Source organism: Erinaceus europaeus, chromosome 4 (assembly GCF_950295315.1).
Source record: "Erinaceus europaeus chromosome 4, mEriEur2.1, whole genome shotgun sequence".
Classification (NCBI taxonomy): domain Eukaryota; kingdom Metazoa; phylum Chordata; class Mammalia; order Eulipotyphla; family Erinaceidae; genus Erinaceus; species Erinaceus europaeus.
This window is the reverse complement of record NC_080165.1, coordinates 55,931,996-55,948,719: the sequence shown is the minus strand read 5'-3', so window position 1 is coordinate 55,948,719 and position 16,724 is coordinate 55,931,996. Positions and strand designations below refer to the sequence as shown.

At 38.8% G+C, this 16,724-nt stretch overlaps 1 protein-coding gene across 1 annotated transcript; it reads right to left on the bottom strand.

Annotated features, from left to right (window-relative positions):
• Positions 1-436: 436 nt before the first annotated feature.
• LOC103117415 (butyrophilin subfamily 1 member A1-like) lies at positions 437-8,631 on the bottom strand. Its single transcript, XM_007527461.1, has 9 exons — positions 8,553-8,631; positions 7,151-7,498; positions 5,636-5,917; positions 5,357-5,524; positions 4,352-4,372; positions 4,232-4,258; positions 3,237-3,263; positions 3,001-3,027; positions 437-1,125 (listed from the first exon to the last, which is right to left on the bottom strand). Exons 1-9 carry the CDS (start codon positions 8,629-8,631, stop codon positions 437-439), a joined length of 1,668 nt encoding a protein of 555 aa, XP_007527523.1.
• Positions 8,632-16,724: the final 8,093 nt, after the last annotated feature.

The window sequence follows — 16,724 nt, the reverse complement described above, 5'->3', positions numbered from 1 at the left end:
CATTAGCCCCCTATAAAATTTTTTTAAAAGAAGGAAGATGAAAGAAGAGCTTGTAACTGTCAAAAGACTTAGACAGGTTTTTACAATAATAACATATATTGGGTTTTCAGTCAACTGTGACGTCAAACCCTATACTGCCACCATTTTTTAAAACAAAATTAGTAAATAAGACATTCTTTTGCATTGTATACTTAAAACTATTTACTTCAACACATACTGAACACAAGAACAAAGAGACTATGCATTTGTTTAAACTTTTCATCTGGTAATTTGTTGCTGCTCAAAAAGCAACTATATTTCTCTAAAAGTAATGCTAAAGAAAATCCCCATCTTCCAAATCTCTGTCTTTTTGGGAGTTATTGGAATTATACCTAGAGATCTTGACCAAGTCTTAACCCAAGGACAACTTTCTTGGGAAACAATACCTCTAAGAAGTTTAGGCAGAAGCAGAGATGCTGGCACTTGGAGTTTTGGGAGGTAATAATGTGCTAGTTTCTTGAGAGACACCCATATCATAACTCCTGAAATGAGTTACAGAGGTCTTTAGAGAACAGTCAGGATGGGTTTTATCATCATCATCTGAAGTTAAGCAGGTCAAAGATGTGCCAGCACCCTGAAGCCTAAAATAAGGACGGAGTTTTCCACAAAGTATGATTCCAGTAAAAGAATAGATATGGGACCCATCAACCATGTTGTAGAAGGACAAGTCCCCACCATCCCAGTCCAGGAAAATTCCTATCCTGTGGGGCAACTGTCTCAGTGACAGAGACTCTTGTTGGGCGGTAAGAGCCCTTATTTCTCCTCCCTTATATTCCACCGCCCAGAAAAGTTTCTCTGGACATTCTACAAACCACCCCACTCTCTTTGCCATTTCTGAGCAAATGCCCAAGGCCCATTTAGTTACAGGTCCAGCTGCTTCCCCCATATTTATTTTTACTTCCCAGTAATATTTCCCTTCATTAAAACAGTTCTGTCCCAGAACAGTGGGAATGTTTTCATAATCCCCTTGGTCTTGACTTGTTGAGTTACCAAGACTCTGAGGACCACTTTTTATTGACACGTGCTTCTTACTTTCAGATAAGTTGAGGTTGGGATGAGATGTGTCTGGATCCAGAGTAACAGTCACTGTAAGTATAAGAAAAAAAAAAAAAAAAAAACCTTCATTTCATTCCATAGGGAAAATTGTTTGACTGGGAAAAATGCAACTCTTGGGAAGGGAGAATGGAAAGAAAAAACAGAATAGATAAAGTAATAGATAAGGCAATCCATTCCATGGTCTTTTATTAGAGATGCAAGATGTAAGGGTTCATATAAGGTCAGAGACAAATCGAACCCTTGGTAACCATCTGCTCCTGGGAGGCTGTGACTATCAGAAAAGAGGGCTGTCCAATCTTAAACTCACTATTCCGGTATTTCAGGGTGCATTCTCTTCATCATTGATCAAATAAAAGTAATAGAGACATTACTTTAATGTGCGCTCTTAAAAATTAAGCTCGGTAATATTTGTATCCAGACTATGTTTATTACATTTTTTTTTGAGATTTTTATCTTTGTTTTTCTTCCTTAGGAACTAGAACACCATTCAGCTTTGGCATATGGTGGTACTGGAGACTGAACCTGTGTCATCTGGGTCCTCAGCCATATGCTTTTTCTATTGTTGAAACAAGCTAGGTTAGTTCCAGATCACATCTACTTTTATTTAAACTTCTTTGGTGTCATTTTTATGTGGGCTTATGTAATAACTAAATAATTCATTTCTCATGTAATGTTATAGTTTGATGGGTGAACTTCTAGGCTCCATAATCAGAAATATCTACATTTTGGTTGTCATTATGTCCTTTGCAGGAATAACCTGGATAGGGTCACCTAGATTCTATGAGTCTCACTTTAATTTACTCTGTGATAGGACCATATAATGCATATAGTAAATGCATTTCCTTTGTTATCCAGGAATAACCTGGATAGGGTCACCTAGATTCTATGAGTCTCACTTTAATTTACTCTGTGATAGGACCATATAATGCATATAGTAAATGATAAGGATAACAGTGTTATATCTTATCTATGACATGCACTTAATCAATTTTAAGTTCCAATACTTATAGTAACACTAATATTAATAGTAATATTGGCAATAGCTGACAGTGCTGGTTATTATTAATTTGAATCTTGTAAGGCCAAAAATTTCTAGTAATTAACAAGAATTTGCATAGATGCTGCCAGGAGATAGCCTAGTAGAATGCAGACCTTGCCAAGCTTGAGGAAAAGGGTTTAAACTTTAGCACTACATGGAAACACTGTGGAAGTAGCGGAAGCTTCTTGGACAGGGAAGCAATTCTGTAGCGTGCCTCCCCACTCCTCTCTCTTTTGAAATAAAAAGTTGTTCTAGGAGAAGAACTGTTTATGCTTGACTTTCGCACACCACAAAAAATGTTATTTATGTAAGATATTCGAGTTTTTCTTAATTTTTGGAGGATTGGATTATCGAAGAAACATTCTTAGACATGGGGTACCCAGAGTAGCATACACTAGAAGCTACTAAATAATTCAAAGTTTTCTAAAGACTCTACAATGAGGAGGGATTGTTTTCTATTCATATTTCTCTGCAGCAAGCTCTTTGCCTCAGGTTGATTATATAATAAACTACCTTCTGAAATAACTATATTTTCTATCCTTTTTACATGAACGGATTTACTCAGAACTAAGTTCCAAGTCTCATACTAAGCATTCATTCCTGGGGAAACTCCTTTAATGTACATTTAATTCATAGAAATTCCTTCTTATCATTCATTACAACTACTATGTGATTTTTTTATTTAAGCTTGAAGTAAATTAGCTCCTTTTAAAAATTTAAAAATCGAGTTAATATGTACACAGTGACTAAGATAACAGTGAAAACATGAAGAGAGGAGAAGGTATAATTGGGGTTTCATACAAATACAAGAGTTTCTCATTTGTACTGATGGGATCATGTAGGACAAAAATAATAAGATCACTCACCTTCTGTGAACTGTTCCTTTCTCCAGTCTAAAAAGAAAAAGACCATTTGGAAAATATGGCAATAATTTAAACTAGAGGAACATGCATCCCATATTTCCTGTACTGGGGGAATTGAAGATGGGGGGGTCTAAACTTCAAAACAAAATATCAAGAAGATGGTGCATTCTGGAAAATGCACTCAAACCCCTAATGAAATCCTGGGATACTTTAAGCTCCAAGAAACATGAGTTACTTACCAGCATATAACTGTGCTTTTCTCCAGTCTGAAATAAAACAAAAGTATTAGATTCTCCCACTCATAGAGCTTTCACTTTAGTAAGTAAATTGCTGCACTACGCCAAAGGTGAAGGTTTATGATACTACTTGACAGTTCTGGGGGCATTTGTTCTCTGTCTTTCTCTCCCTCTTTCCCTTCTCACCCCAATTCATACCTTTATATATGATGAAAAAGAGAAAGAGTGACCACAGCACCAAAACTTGTTTCAGTGTAATGAGGACCAGGTTCAAACCTGGGTTATGGATATAACCAAAACAGCATACTATGCAAGTAAACTATCTCATTGACTTTTGATTTCTTACATTTTTCTGCCTCTGGTGTAAAATATGAGATTCTAGTTCCTTGGGAAGGTGAGATATGCTTGAATTGTGAGCACATATCGTAAATCATAAAATGTCAAATGTTACCTTGGCACCATTGAGTCTTACTGGACTCCAAGTGCTTCACTGAGCTCTCTGCTCTCACCATCCTGTTCTCCCATCAGCAGGAGAAACTACTGCCCACTAGCTAACTTCCCTCTTAGCCGTGTTACCTTAATCCTATCTTAATCTACGTTCTCAACTTAATGACTTCACTTCTTTTGTTAGTCTGTAAATAAATCAGTTCAAACAAATCAATCACATACTTCTACATAAATCAGGGGTATTTATTATTATTATTTTTTTTACCACAAAGCCCATCTCTCACAACCCTTTTGGTTGCTACCATGTGCAAACCCTAAGTCCTTAAGTGGCCCTGTAAGAAAGACTTATGGTGTCCTCCTTCCCTAAATCATGGATACATTTAGTTTTTAAGTGAGATGCTTTTAACATCTTACTTTCATCATTGAGTGTCATATACCTAACCAATTTCCTCTATTTAGAGGGGAACTCCTCCCTAACCAATAAGGTGAATAGATCAGAATATAGGGACAGATGGCATGCTTGACCCAACCTTTACACCAGTCTGACTTACCTTGTTGATATAATTTCTTCCTTGAGTCTGCAAGGAATAACATTCTGTGAGGATGGCAAGTACACAGAAAGGAACAAGGATATTATTTCCTCTTTCAGAACAAAGAAATGGAGAACTTACCCAGATCTTTCTTGAGAGATTCTAAAAAATGAAAATAATAAAAGAAACTTATAGAATGTTCAAAATTTGTTTTCTAAACCATATTACTAAGCCCAGATCCTGCATACCACTTCCTACAACTAGATCAAGAATTTACCTTAGTAGAGAACTACTATGACCAATTTTCCCCCCTTTATTGGGGGATTAATGTTTTATATTCAATAGTAAATACAATAGTTTGTACATGCATAACATTTATCAGTTTTCCTCATAAAAATACAACCCCCACTGGGACCACTGTCATCCTTTTCCGAGACATATACTCCCCCCCCCACTCACCCCAGAGTCTTTTACTTTGGTGCAATACATCAACTCCAGTCCAAGCTCTGCTTTGTGTTTTCTCTTCTAGTGTGACCAGCTTTTGTATCTTAAAGCTTAAACTAGTGAATCTTTAAAAAAAAATTTCTTTCTTTTTTATTAACTTAATTTTATTTATTGGGTAGAGACAGTCAGAAATCTAGAGGGGAGGGGTGATAGAGAGGGAGAGACAAAGAGACACATGCAGCCCTGCTTCACCACTTGCAAAGCTTAACCCTGCAAGTGGGGACTGGGCACTGGAACCTGGGTTCTTGCACATTGTAACATGTGTACCCAACCAGTTGTGCCACCATCCAGCCCCTAAACTAGTGAATCTTTTTGACCAGAACACTGTTGAGCTATAGGTTATACCCATACCAGTGGCTGAACCTAAGACCTCAGAGCTTTAGGCTTGAATGTATTTTGCGTAACTATAATCCTGGCCTTTAAACTAGTGATTCCCCGCCCCCTCCACTGAACTCTTGCAACAGATTTTCTAATGATAGTTCTGAGTTCCGTGTCTTATTGCAAGTCCTGGCACACTGCTTTGAGACTTCACCTGTCTGTATGTTGCAAAAGATGCCAGCTATATACACAGCTATATGCACAGAGCTCTGCTATCAAATCCATAAATTTATAGATCCCACCAAACCTGTGTACAGTTTTTACCTTTATCTTGTATTTCGCTCTCTTTTTCTTTTTTGAATTTTTGTGCTTTCTTCCTTTCTTGTTGATTTTTCCAGGCCAAGAATACATTAGCTCCCAGAGAAGTTGCAAGGACCAAGCAAACTACAACAAGTGGTACCTTCAGAGGAGAAGTCCTAGGGAAGAAGGGCTCTGACATAGAGCCCCCCATAAACTTTATCAAAAAAAAGCAGGTATATACCATCCTAAGTTTAAATAACCCCTCCTTACTTCTGTCTAGAGTCACATTTATGTGATACTCACCTGGGATGGAAATAGTTTCTACCTTCTCTTGTCCAAAGAAAGGATTTTTCAGGAAGCAGGATATATCCCTCTTCGAACTGTCTCTGACAATGAGGGATGCTTCTACCTGAAACAATCCATCATTGTCTTGGGTTTCAGCTTCAGAGAGAGATGCTATCTTCTCTCCCCTTGAGTCCTTCCACTGTATCTCAGGCTGGGGGAACCATCCCTTGCCTTTGCATGCCAACCTTATTCCACCATCTTCTGGACCCACCATGGAAACATATGGACCAGAACCCAGACCTGAAATGGAAATCATTCATCTAGATGAGTAATTTTTGTCTCCAAGTCCCCAATATTATACAGTGACACCAAGTATGGGGTGATAGAGAAAGCATCGAGAACTTTGGGTGAATGAAAAGGACTTCATTACTTCGCAGTGAGCTAAATGAATACAGGGTTTTCAAATATTACAAAAGACTTGAAATGGCACTAAGATTTCAGAAACCATATATCAGTTTATCTTTATTCAAAAGATATTACAATATATAGATTATCGTATGTTTTGCTCAGTTCCACTCAGTATCTCAAATGGAGGAAATATATTAGGCACTTCAGTTATTTAATCTTATTTGGCTGAAAATTTTCATACAGGTAATAATTTTTACTACCAAATTCTGATATCCCTGGAAGGACATATTTGTGAAAAACAGAACTGTCTTCTTAAAATTGCCTGACAGTAGTGAATGAAAGCAAATAAATCCAGTTCTGAGCAAGGTACGACAGAACGTGGCCTAGAGAACAAGAACTGATAGACCAAATAGATTTTGAACCTTATGGACTATAACCATTGAAGTCCAAGCTGAAATAAACAGATAAAACTATACCGATGTTGAGAATGAGAAGTGGGGAGCAATACCAATTCTTGAGTGTAGACGTGATTGTACTGCACAAAGGTTAACTGAATGAAGATAACGCAGATATATGATTTACTAACTGCATCTAAAGGTAGAACCTTTTGTTAAAAATTGCTACCAAGGTTATTGCTGGGGCTCGGTGCCTATATGATGAAATCTACAGCTCTTAGCAGCCATTTTCCTTCTTCTTTTGATGATAGAGACAGAGAAAAATTGAAAGCGAAGGGAGATATAGAGAGGGATAGAGAAAGAAAGAGCTGCAGCACTATTGCACTGTTTGTGAAGTTCCCCTCTTGCCAGTGAGGAAAAAAAAAAAACGTGAACCCTTGTCCTTCTACATGGTAAAATGTGAGCTCTACCCCTTGCATCCCCCTTCTCCCCTTGAACTTATCTTCTGCCTACCAGTCAGTTAATGAACTGATATGAGGAAGTTCATCACCATAAGAAACTTAGATCCTGATCTTTAAGGGCAATAGTGCATGTTGATCATGTAGCTGAGCAGCTCCAATAATACATGAATTTTTGTTTCTCTCCTTTTCTCCCTGATTCCCCTCCCAAATAAAATACAGAACATTAATATTTCTTGTAGAATGATCTATATTCTCCGATAATTACTCACCTATTACTTTCAGCTCCAAAATAGCTTCTTCAAAATCACTACCCCTTTTGAAAAAACAAGTGTACATTCCATTGTCTGAGACCCGGAGACTTCGAATTCGCACAGCTACTCTTCCCTCAGTGATGAAATCTTTCACCAGCTCTGTCCTCCCTTTGAAATCTACTACCTGTTCTTCTGTCTGTTCCATTCCATTCTGGTACACGTACACAGCCTCATTGAACTGGGAGCGGAACCACCGCAGCTCCATGTTCTCCACACTCATGGCTGGAGACACACGACAGGGCAGCACTGTGTCTGCACCCAGTATGGCCACAATGGGCTCAGAGGGGCCAATCACCAAGAATGAATCTGTGAAATAAAGTCAAAGTCAAAATATGTATATACTAGAATGGCCTTCCTGCATGTTTTAGAACTAAAGCACTTTAGACCAGGTAGAGTTGATAGGCATGGCCTTACTCTTTCAGCAATTATTTCCAGTGCATATTCAGTTGAAGATGGTAGTGAGCAAGAGAAAGTATTTTTATCAATCAACAGGGTAATTATATATTAAAATTATTTTAATGTACTGGCAGTATTTTTTATTAAGGAGAAGGGAAGCATTCTGGAAAATCTTAAGATTGGAGTTTTTAGTCAGACCTTGAGCATCAGAAAATATATTCCTTGTGAAGCTGAGTTCTCAGTGCATTAGAAGACATTAGTGAAGTAATTCTGCATGGTCATCTCGCTTTAAATTTTATTTTTATTTATTACTAGATACAGAGTGAAATTTAGAAGAGTGGGGGAGGTAGAGAGGGCAAGAGATAGAGAGAAACCTGCAGTACTGCCACTCATGAAGCTTTCCCCCTGCAGGTAGAGACTAGGGGCTTGAACCTGCATTCTTACACAATGTAATGTGTGTGCTTAACTAGGTGTGCCACTGTCTGGTACCCTTCTTTCTACAATAATCTTAAAATAGCTTATTTACTCTTACAAGTGGGTAGATAAATCATTATGTCAACATAAAGGATTAGGTTAAAACAGTCATTTGTGGGAGTAGGGAGGTAGCACAGTGGGTTAACTGCACATGGTGCAAAGCCCAAGGACCAACATAAGGATCCTGGTTCAAGCCCCCGGCTCCTCACCTGCAGGGGAATGGCTTCACAAGCGATGAAGCAGGTCTGCAAATGTCTGTCTTTCTCTCCCCTTCTCTGTCTTCCCCTCCCTCCCCTCTCCATTTCTCTCGGTCTTATCAAGCAACGACAGCATCAGTAACAACAATAAGGACTACAACAATAAAACAACAAGGGCAACAAAGGGAATAAATAAATATATATATTTTAAAAAAACAGCCATATGTAAGAAGTAATGGAGCAATGTAGTCCTTGGATTCAAAGAATTCTAGAATCTGGGTAGGGACTCTCACCTGAGCCCCATATGGACATCTGGAAAATCAGGATAAAGATGAGGTCTCTTGGCCGAGAAGAGTCCACAAAAGCTACCATCTTTTCTAGACCAGAAATTAGTATGACACAGCAGGAGATCCTGAAAATAGCTAGAGAAAGAAATGACAAATGACCCAGAGTGTAAAAAGCTCATAGCCAAAGACATTCACAGTACTTCTAAGAAGTGACTTACCCTAGCTTTCAAACAACACTATCCTGTAGGAAACACCAGGGTAGGCTTTGACACACAAAAAGGTAATTTTCCTAAGAAAATAGCCTTCATCTCAATCATCAGTATTTGGTGATAAATCTGTCTAGATCTGTGGAAAGTAACTTAATCAAGAAGTCTTTTTTTATTCTCTAATAAATGAAGAGGTGGAGAGGAGAAAATAAACAACTGCTGACAGGATTGACTTTAGCACAGGCCTTTGTCTGGCCCCAACAATTGCCCATATGATGAAGGCACAACTATAACTTTCCTTGCCCTCTGTTACTCCAAAGTACTCTAGTTATTTTCCTTCACTTCTCTCGTCACTCCCAAATACCCTACTTACTTTCCTTCAGTTCTCTCCTGTGTTTGATCACTCAGCAAATGCAACACTCATGTGCTACTCACATATGTTAAGTACTTCTTGCAGAGATGAAGGCGTCCTGGAACTTCTCACTCTCACCGCTGCTGACAACAGAAGCAGATTTCTTTTCCATTCCTCCACATTACTCACTCTTGGCTGTCCATAGGTTTCTCCTGTTGAGATCTTTCCAATATGCCCAGGGGATATCAGCCTTGAGAAAATTTGGAGTCTTGATAGAAGACTTGGGTGGTTTTTTGAAGGGTTTCAGAAAACTGAAAGACCATCCCTTCTTAATAGTCTCTCAGATGTGAATTCTCTTTTGCCACTCAAACATATTAAAAACTGAAAGTAAGAGAACTTTGACCCGCATGTATAATAAATACACTGATAATATATTTACAAAATATGAATAGAATTAAAAACAGATTTCTTTCTTTATGTAAAACATTTTATTACTGCTATTAGAACTTGAATAACTGAGTTAAAATCCTGATGACCATACTCTCAGAGAGGTGATTGTTAAAGGAAGATGACCAGAGAGCTTTGAACTTTAATTCCATCAGGACCCAGAGAGAGAAGAAAAAAAAAAAAAGGAAGGACACTTGAAAGTAGAAGGTTTGACTTAGATAGGAAGAATTTGGGTCCATAGGAAAAAATGAGCAAATACATGTAAATATAGATAAATAGTTATAGAAATAATAGTCAAACCATATGTGTGGTCTTGGGAGAATTAATGCAGTTTCCAGTGGAGGGAGGGGGGTCACAGAACTCTGGTGGTGGGAAAGGTGTGGAATTATGCCACTGCTATCTTATAATTTTGTAAGTCAACATTAACTCACTAATAACAAATTAAAAAAATTATACTGAAACTGTTCACAAGTCAATGATTTTGAATAAATTCTATAAACTTTTTATACCTCAGATCCTTGTATGATAATGAATCTGAAAATATAAATAAAAGTATGTGTTCCCTTAATTTGGCATGAATGTTACATTAATATATGTAAAACACTTATAAAAGTAGTAGTAGTGTGAATTCTGAGTATTAATAGTGCTCACTTTAAAATCTTTCTCAGCTCACATTAATATATCTGTGATTTTGATTACAATTTTTATAATATCTTTTTGTATTATCTTTATTTATTTATTGGATAGAGAGAGCCAGAAATCGAGAGGGGAAGGGGTAATAGAGAGGGCTCAGAGAGACAGAGATATACATGCAACACTGCTTTACCAGTTGCAAAGCCTCCCCCCCTGCAGGTGGGGGCTTGGAGCTAGAAACCAGATGCTTGCACATTGTAACATCTGCATTCAACCAGATGCATTCAACCACCACCCATTCCCTATGTATCACAAATTTTTATCTACCTGTTAGGTCTCTGATTTCATCAGATGGAGAATTCAAAGGGCATGGGTACATTCATATTTATTATCATTATAATTTTAAAAATTTTATATAAAGCCAGGAAGAGAGAGAGAGACGACAGCAACAAAGTCTCCATCAATGCAGTGGGACTGGTATCAAATCTGTGTGTACATATGACAAAGCAGCACATTATACACATGAATTGTCGCGGACCACTCAGTGGATGAGCAGCAGGAGGGTCAGGGGTCTTGAAGGCAACCTCCCAGGTGGGTCAGGAGTCGGCGAGGGAGAACAGATAGACACCACACTCTATTGGAGGGTGAATCTGGACTCATTTTAATAGTGAAACTGCATTAGCTTTTATACTTTTTTCAAGTTACATTCAGGTTGTCTAAGCAACCAGCTCATAAAGAAGTAACAATAGTCTTGTGACTTTGGCAGGCTACATGTTATTCCCCCATAACTGTAAAGAATGGGTACAATACTTTGTATCGTTCTGTTCCCAGGGGAGGTCATACCCAGAATTGTTTTAGACTTTTGTTGAGGGCTATCTCTACCATTAATCTTCTATGGGGGCATACAGATCTTTGACTAGTCGTGGACCACTGCTCATCTAGGTCTGGTACAGTTTAACTATTAATCTTTCTTTGTTTTAATATGTCAACTTGTACCTGGGAGGCCTTAATCTCTGTATTGTTTCTATGAGGGGCAAGTCATAACATGACTTGTTTTGTCTGTCTATGCTGACCCACCTTCTCCACTTTCATAATGTAACTTTCAAATATGCTCCTGTGTAAGGGAGAGGGGGTGCTTCTGACTCTCCATTTCCACCAGGCACTGCCAAAGCATTATTAATCAATTGTGACAGTATAATTGTTTGTAGCAATAACAGGGGGAGAAGAATGCGTTGACCCATTCCCGTCCTTCTGTCCAGCTTCTTTGAAGTCTGAATGCAGGTCTAGAGGAGATGACTTTGTCAGTCTCTCTGGTGGTCGTGACGGGGCTGCGCAATGAATTATTTCACCAACCCACTTATATATTTTTTAGTATCTTTCTATTCCACATAGAATCAATCTAGACAGGAATGGAAGAAAAACATTTTAAATTCCCAAAATGATTCTGATTTTCTCATCTTCTCACTTAAAATAGTCATAATTAAATTATTATCCTCTATATGCATAATTAATATTTGTAGACCCTCTAAGCTCTATGAATTCTAATATAGTTGCCTTATTTACCTATAATATAAGAAATACATTATGAGTTATAGATTAAAAAGGTTAAAGAAATTCTGATTTACATTTTAGAAATTCTGCATCTAAAAATGAACATCTATGCATGATTTATTTTTCTTTTCAAAATGTTTACAAGTCAGTGCAGTTTGTATTCACATAACTACTTAGCCATAATCAATCCACAATTCCAGAGAACACTACATAATCCTTGAAAAAACAGGCAAACCTAGGCTCCTATGCTCTTATTTTGGCTGCAAATCAAATCAGTGGGGTTTGCAGTCAACAATATTTATATACCTTTCCCATATTTGGGAGCTACTCTTTTTCCTGATCCAGCTTTCTAGCACTTTTTCAGCCATAACATCATGTCTCCAGACAGTAATTTACATCCACCTGCATATCAGATGTCAAGCTCAGAAAAAAAAAAAAAAAACTAGTACAGTGTTGGGCCTTTTGGAATATAACTAAAATAGGCCTACTAGCTATCTACAAAACAGAGACCCTCACATCTTCATCTGCACTATTCCAACCTTTAGGTTCATATTTAGTCAACAATTTGTTTGGCTTTCTATGTTAACTCTTCTTTCATCCACCAAGTTCCAGATGCTACCATGATGCCTACTGGAACTCCCTGTGCAGATGACCCACTAATGAATCTTGGAGCCCTGTTGGGGTTTCTGGCGGGGTGATCTCCAGGAGAAAGGTAATGGACCGGTTCTTTCTTGATGGCGCAAGGGACGACATGAAGTAAAGATACCGGGGAGACCTGCAGCGTACTCAGATCTCAGATCTCAGGTCTCAGATCTCAGGTCTCGTTTATTAGCAGGTGGGCAAGCTTTAAGTAGAAAACCAACCAAGGGACATTATCCAAATATGTCAGAAATTACAGGTTTCTTAAAGGTCAGCTTGCCCCTATGGTAGGGGGCTGGTATGACAAGAATTGATGCAGATACCTAAAGGTCAAGATAATTAGTCTCCTGATGCAGGCATTTAATTATCCAAAGGCATTTGAGGGGAGGAGGGGGGTTGAACCAATTAAGGCAAGACAGAGAGAAGATAAGCAAATTAAGGACATCAAAGGGCACTGCTAGGAGTGTGTGATAAGGTGTGTTCTCCTCTGTGAACTGTGAGCAAGTGAATCTTAAAGTAGGCGGCCATGTGGCCTACAGTTAATGGAGAGAAATATTGAGGTCTCTGTGGGCTTGAGAGACTAACAAGGCAAGCTTAGTCTGGGAGACTTTTTCCCTCTTGGCTCACCTCTATGATGAGAGAGACTTATAAGTGGGGTGTCTATCCAGACCTCCATCCAAGGATGGGAGAGCTCCCCTATGCTCTACCAAGCTATCACATAGTCCCACAGAGCCCTGCTTCCCCAGACCCCCACCCCACTAGGGAAAGAGAGAGACAGGGTGAGAGTGTGGATTGACCTGCCAATGCCCATGTCCAGCAGGGAAGAAATTACAGAAGCCAGACCTCCCACCTTCTGCACCCTATAATGACCCTGGGTCTATACTCCCAGAGGGATAAAGAATAGGAAAGCTATCAGGGGAGGAGTTGGGATACAGAGTTCTGGTGGTGGGAACTGTATGGAGTTGTACTCCTCTGATCCTATGGTTTTTGTCAGTGTTTCCTTTTTATAAATAAAAATTGAAAAAATAAACAAACAAAAACCAATGAGAGACCAGCTCACTAAATGATGGCCTTTTTGGTCAATACCTCGCTACCCCATAATCTGGGGTCCTATGTTTCCCCCCATAAATATAATGAGCCTAGAACTCTAATAGATCTACTTATTCACTATCACTGGTCACTGCCATCATAAACATCATCATAAGCCCTTTGAGGGCCTCTGAAGGACCATGCCCTCACTATAAAGTAGCAATGGGAGGAACTTTCTCATTCTCCAAAGGGAGACTGGGTCAGCCTACTCTGCCACTCAAGAATGACTGGTCCTAAAATGAGCACAGCCTAGAATGTTCCCAGTTGTGACCATGGACTGTGATCATAGATTGACAAGGACTCCGAGATTACATAGATTCCTATGCTAAATAGGAATATACATGGGCTTTGGGTCAGACTGATATTGTAAACAGTAAATTGTATTTATATATTCTCTTCAAGATTGGGAATTTTTCTCTGCTTTAATCCTGCTTCCTAGTTTCATTTGCAACTCTGACTACATCTTCCCAGACGATATTTCTAGTTCACCTCAATGTTAACTATTAAGCTCAAGAAAATATGACTATTCATCCCAGTTCAAGCCCCTGGCTCCCCACCTGCAGGGGAGTTGCTTCACAGGTGGTGAAGCAGGTCTGCAGGTGTCTATCTTTTTCTCCCCCCTCTGTCTTCCCCTCCTCTCTCCATTTCTCTCTGTCCTATCTAACAACAATGACATCAATAACAACAATAATAACTACAACAATGAAAAACAACAAGGGCTACAAGAGGGAAAATAAATAAATATAAAAAATGTTTTTTTTGAAAAAGAAAATATCACTAGTCATGCACTCCTAGGATCATATCTTAGACTTCCTAGCTTCTTACCATCCTAAAATCCCTATTGTTACTTGCTCTATTCCTACTTTCTGGTTCCTGTTTATTAAACATTTTTTTCCTGCTTCATATCTAAACTACCTTTTAGACACCAAGTTGCAGATGCTACTATGACATCCTGACTTCTCTGGGCTTATGACCTCTCCAGTGTGCTCCCAGAACCTCCCTTCTCCAGAGTCCCACTAGAGAAAGATAGAAACAGTCTGGGGGCATGGATAAACCTGTCAAAAATCCATACCCAGGGGAAACACAGAGAAGCCAGAACTCCCACCTTCTGCAACCCATAAAGAATTTGGTCTGTACTCCCAGAGGGGGAATAATATGAGAGGAAGATGACTGGAGGACTCTGAAACCCAATCCCATCAGGACTCACAGGAAGAATAGGAATAAAGGAAACACATTCAGAAAAAGCAATATGTGGAGGTGTGACTTAAAAAGAAAGAGAAGTTAGGACCATAGGAAAAAATGGACAAAAATAATAGTCACCCATATTTGTAATCTTGAAAGAACCACTACAGTTTCCAATGGAGGGAATGGTAACACAGAATTCTGGTGATGGGAACAGTGTGGAATTGCACCCCTATCATCTTGCAATTTTGTGAACAAATATTAACTGATAATAAAAATACCTGAAAACTTTACACTATATGTGATTTCTAAGAAATCCAGATGGAATAGTAGAATGACTTGATATAATACCTATTTAAAATTTTCCGCTACTATGAAATGGAATGCCAGGCCTTTCTCAAATCTGCTAACTAAATTAATAGCAGCATATCTTTCATCTCCACAAGACAGCAACACAGTCACTCTGGAGACTACTGCTATATTTGAAAAGCCTGCCAGAGATCAAGTCAGCAGCTGACATCCCTATTCCTATTGGTTAATTTCACAGACAACATCTAACAAATCTATTATTCTATCATATTTCAAGTCAAGTAACACTAATCAACCAGGGTAGGTGCAAAGATAGGAGCACAGGGGTATTCTGGAGGTATTTATACCTGCTCTCTGCTTTAAATTTCTGCACTCAAAGCCTGAAACTTTCACATTTATAGGCATTTATAGGGAAGGAGAGATGGAAGGAGAGGTGGGTAGATGGGGGGAGGGAGGGAGGGAGAAAAAGATAATGAGAGAGGAAATCTGTGACTTCCTTTAGTGCTATAACACTTTTCAAGTGGTGATGTTGTTGGAGCCCCAGCTGGGTCTTCTGCCTAGCAAGATATAGTTCCAATTCAGTGAGATATTTCTCTGGCTCCTTCAGTATATAAGATTTTTAATGAGAGAATATTTCTTATTTCTTGCTTGTGCAAAACTTTCCCTTTTCCCAAACCTTGCTAGTTTTGTTGGGAAGACATGTATAGCTCCTTACCACTCAGGAATATGAAGATCACATTTAATAGTGTTTAGTAAACTTTTAGTTAAGAATGTTGATTGGCAGATGTAGGATGGATTGTAATGATGATGTATCATAGGGAATAAACCCAGTCTTTCTCATACATATGTGGCAGGCACTGCCAAAGCAGGCTCTTCTGCTCAGTTTTCTTGCTATTCTTTTTTCTTTTCTTTCCCTTTCTTTCTTCCTTACTTCCTGTCTTTCTTTCTTTCTTTCTTCCTTCCTTCCTTTCTTCCTTCCTTTCTTTCTTTCTTTCTTTCTTTCTTTCTTTCTTTCTTTCTTTCTTTCTTTCTTTCTTTCCTTCTTTGTTCCTTTCTTTCTGAAAGAAACAAATACAGAAAGAGGAGAGAGCAATGTTACAGCAAGACTTTACTATCCAGGGAGCTCCACTAGTGATGCTCATGGACCTTATCTGTGGTGCCTGGGCTGAATCCCAGGGTTTTATATATGATGAGACATGTGCTTTACCGGGTGAGCTATCTACTGGGTCTAGAATCTAATGCTTTTTCTATGGACACAACAGATTTCACTGGACAATGGAAGCGTTGATATTTTTATTTGCTTGTCTGAAACTCTAAAACTTTACAATAAAATTTTAAAGATGTGAATATACCTAAAATACACCTACTAGCTCTTTCCAAAACGGAGACCCCAACTCGTCATCTGCAATATTCCAGCCTTTAGGTTCATGATTAATCAACAATTTATATGGCTTTATATGTTAACTGTTTTTTTAGCCACCAGGTTGCAGTTGCTACCATGATGCCAACCGGACTCCCCTGGGCAGAAAACCCCACCAATGTGTCCTGGAGCCCTGCTTTTCCACTAGGGAAATTGAGAGACAGGCTAGGAGTATGGATCGACCTGTCAGTGCCCATGTTCAGTGGGGAAGCAACTAGAGAAGCCAGACTTTCCACCTTCTGCATCCCATAATGATCCTGGATCCATATGCCCACAGGGTTAAAGAACAGGAAAGCTATTAGGGGATGGGATGGGATATGGAGATCTGATGTTGGGAATTGTACCTCTCT

Coding starts and splice junctions, on each gene's coding strand:
- LOC103117415 (XM_007527461.1), bottom strand. CDS start 8,631: ATGGTAGCTTTTGTGGACTCTTCTCGGCCAAGAGACCTCATCTTTATC. Junction 4,259..4,351: donor ATCTCTCAAGAAAGATCTGG/GTAAGTTCTCCA, acceptor TATTCCTTGCAG/ACTCAAGGAAGAAATTATAT. Junction 3,028..3,236: donor AAAAGCACAGTTATATGCTG/GTAAGTAACTCA, acceptor TTTTCTTTTTAG/ACTGGAGAAAGGAACAGTTC.